General features: G+C 36.4%; 1 protein-coding gene across 1 annotated transcript; it reads right to left on the bottom strand.

Moving 5' to 3' along the window:
- Window positions 1-2,113: 2,113 nt before the first annotated feature.
- On the bottom strand, window positions 2,114-3,322 carry LOC135638396 (probable F-box protein At1g44080). The gene has a single exon (XM_065151513.1). The coding sequence runs from the start codon at window positions 3,320-3,322 to the stop codon at window positions 2,114-2,116; it is 1,209 nt and encodes a 402-aa protein (XP_065007585.1).
- Between the last annotated feature and the right edge of the window lie 270 nt (window positions 3,323-3,592).

Genomic DNA, 3,592 nt, shown 5'->3' with positions numbered 1-3,592 from the left:
AGTTCATATTAAATAAGATAATAAACCTCGGATCTCTGACTTTCTTTGGGTTCTATCTTATTTCCTATCCTAATTGACTCACTAAAGCATTGCATGAGCCTTTAAAACATCGTCCTCACTCAAGACTTTTATTCGTTGACTAAGACTCTTAATCAAAAGTCTATCTATTAATATTCCAACATACTTTCTTAAATTAAACTTTATAAAAAATGAAAACCCTAAAGCTTGATACAACCTCCTTTGATGTCGTTATTGTATGTAGTGTTTTCTAGAATCTCTGAATTCTGAGTCATGCAATCTATAGCAGTCTTCCATATGTTTGATTTGTCTTATCTGTCTTAATTAATTATAAAACTCTAATTTGTTTAGAATCAATTAACAAATTTATTGAACTAATCTTGGATTACGAAGTTAATCTGATCAACATAATTATCTTCATTGATATCTAACCTCTTTATCACATAATATTCATAAGTTTTACAGCTTCTATATTTTGAATAATAATGATTTTTAATTTATCAGTACAATCTTCTTTCGAATCTTTGACGATTAGATATATAGATTTTTCTTTTTCATAGGGAGGTAAAAGTATCTGTATGCTTCTAATGAAAATAAAATCATTCATGCCAATAAAATCAATATTATCAATATGGGAGTTTAAATCGTGCTTTTTTTTGTGATCTCGTCATCTCTAATCTTAGTAAGAATACTGCTAAGGGATTTTGTTATATCCGATTAGGTATTATCTTCTTCTGCTGATAGATTTTCACTTTCTTCTAATTTTATATCATATAATGTTTTTGAATAATCTTTTAGTTTTATATCATGTAATTTTTTTATTTAATTTTAGTGTAAGAGGATTAATGTTACGATCCGATTCTGATGAGCTAACTAGTCTATCAATTTGGTTTAGTCTAAATCATTGATCAAAATATAAGTTGATAATAGTATACTCATTATGTCCTTATAAGTCAATTTTAATCTTATTCATTTTCAGACTAATCAGAGCGGTTAAAATTAATATCTATGTCTTTTATAAAAATGTTTTAAGATCTAAAAATCTATAAAATAATACTATTGTCTAGTATTGATTAAGAGATAAGATTCAGTGCTCGCTTTATCATTTTCTTTGTTAAAAACTATTTCTTCTTTCTGTCTTTGAAAGAGTGGCATAAAATCTCTATCATCTCTCATATTTTTTAAATCATACAGTATCATTTACTTTAAACATTTTGATCTGAGAAAAGTTTTCAGCATAATTTTTTATCTCCAATAATCTTTTCAGTCAAATCTGGTTAATAATGAGATCCAAAATAAATTATAAAATTATTATCCATAACTTTTTATTTTTTTGTTTCGAAGGTGACAAAACTTTTAATCTATCGATCTTTCTCTACCAACTAATCGATGACATGATGGTTCTTCCATCGATTATCTTTCTTTTGCTATAATATAATCGATCGTTTACTTTCTTAATCTTAATATCGTTATTACGATTAAGTTTGTGTCTCCTTAAATTTTCTTCTTATAATTTTTATCGCTTCAAATTTTCTATCTAAATTTTCTCTCTATTTCTTCCTCTAAACAACATTATTTCTTTCTTTAATAATCCTATTTTCTCTCTCTAGAGTACTATTTCTCTCTATAATATTATTTCTCTCTCTCAACAGTCATATTTCTCTCTACAATATTGTTTATCTCTATTTGTCTTATTTTCTCTCTCTATAGCATTATTTCTCTCTTGAAGTCTACTATTTCTCTCTATAGTAAGATCTAATCAAAGCTTTGATATCATGTTGAAATTTTTTTAAAAGGTGATGGGTATTAAGAGATCATAGAAGAATAACAATACAGGAGAATAGAAAAGATACTTAAAAACTAAAAACTCATATTAAATAAGATAACTTGTAATCTCTCATTCACCGGATCTCGAATCTTCTTTAGGCTATATATATATATATATATATATAATCAATATTCCAACAAACATGAGTATCCCCTCACAACATTGATATCTAATCAATAAATCTTTTATTATATATAATTAAAGAAGCTCTTATTCTATATTGTAAACCATTTGTACATAATAAATGTACAGAGAAAAAGAAGGCGACTAGATGTTGGGTGAAAACAAAGGGTGGATCGGCACCCACAACGGCGGCGAGACTCGGGACAGCGAGACGCCACCATAGTGTGGGGTGATGCTCCCATCGACCATGCTATAGATCCCCATGTCATGTCCGCCTCCCGGCGTGCAGTAAGTCTTGAAATCGCCTAGGTCGTCGGTGAAGTAAATGGAGTCCTTTTGGCATCCCACCAGCTTCGATGCCTCCACAGATATCGAGCTGTTGAGGCCCAAGAACAGCGATCGCCCACCCAGGCTGCTCATCTGCTGTAACTCGCCATCGGAAACGTTAAGCTTGTAGACGGTGAAGCTCTTTGTGTCGTATGTCGGCTTTCGCGAATACTTAACCACGCGCACCACGTACAGTAGATCGCCCGATGATTCTACCAGATATATTTGCCAACGGTAGTTGACCATACGTTGCTTCGGTTTGGTCGCTATCAGATGCACCTGCTGCTGAGACACATCCAACACCACCACGTCCCTTTTCCGATTGACGAGGTAGAACTGGCCTTTGTAGAATGAGGCGTCTAAGTAGTGCCACCAATCACAGTTAACTGTAGTCCATCGATCGTCACCGACCCTAGCGTAGCCCAGCATACGTCCGACGCCATAGAATGCCACCACATGGCAGTCCCTACCAGCGGAGGGGCTCGAAGACATGCACACCTTGGATACAAAAAGAGAGCGCCTGCTATCTGGTGACCAGTCTCCACTTTGATGCAAGGATGCGCCAAAGGTGTAGAGCGAAGGCAGCTCTACGCTGCCTCCGGTGAAGATGTTCACGAGTTGCATCCTTAAGTCCATGCCGACCGTCGCGATCCAACTGGCGTAGGAGCCACAACAGAATCTTCCCTGGGATTTGGGCACAGGGAGCTCGTAGATTTCGTTCTTGGAATGGCTATAGAAGCGACGACAAATATTGCTTCCCGAGGAAGGCGCGTCTATCTCCTCCTCTGCGAGCATCAGCCAAGGGAGCTGACGTGCCAGAGAAGTTTCTTCCTTCACGAGCAACCACCACGAGCGGCAGACGGATGCAAATCGAACCAAGTCGGCCGCATTGGGGAGAAGACGCTCTGCGATTTCCATCACGATGTCGACGGGGAGATTAGACCATGGTGGCCGAAGCGCCGAGCAAAGGCGTGGATCGGTGCAGCAACAAGAAGTAGCCAAGCCACTATCGCTGGACTTCCTCATCGCTGTGACACTGAAGGATAACAAGTGAAACATCTCATCGTTACCATACAAGTTATCTACATAGAGATAGAGATGGAAGCCTTTAGGAATAGTAGTTCCATTTTGAGAAGAAATCACAAAATTCTAAGTTGGTGGTAGTAGTACAATCACGCAAGCTTAATCCAACATGTAATAGGAATCAAAAAGTACTAAGATTTGCATCTCTGGTTCAGCATAGTGCCTACACCGCCTGTCTACAACTCCAAATCTGATTGTGATCTAAGTCTCAAC

The sequence above is a fragment of the Musa acuminata genome, chromosome BXJ3-5 (assembly GCF_036884655.1).
Source record: "Musa acuminata AAA Group cultivar baxijiao chromosome BXJ3-5, Cavendish_Baxijiao_AAA, whole genome shotgun sequence".
Taxonomy (NCBI): domain Eukaryota; kingdom Viridiplantae; phylum Streptophyta; class Magnoliopsida; order Zingiberales; family Musaceae; genus Musa; species Musa acuminata.
The sequence above is the reverse complement of the archived record's forward strand: the minus strand, read 5'-3'. Positions and strand labels throughout refer to the sequence as shown.

Bases quoted from the DNA above. Each gene is read 5' to 3' on its own strand.
- LOC135638396 (XM_065151513.1), bottom strand. From the start codon at position 3,322: ATGAGGAAGTCCAGCGATAGTGGCTTGGCTACTTCTTGTTGCTGCACC.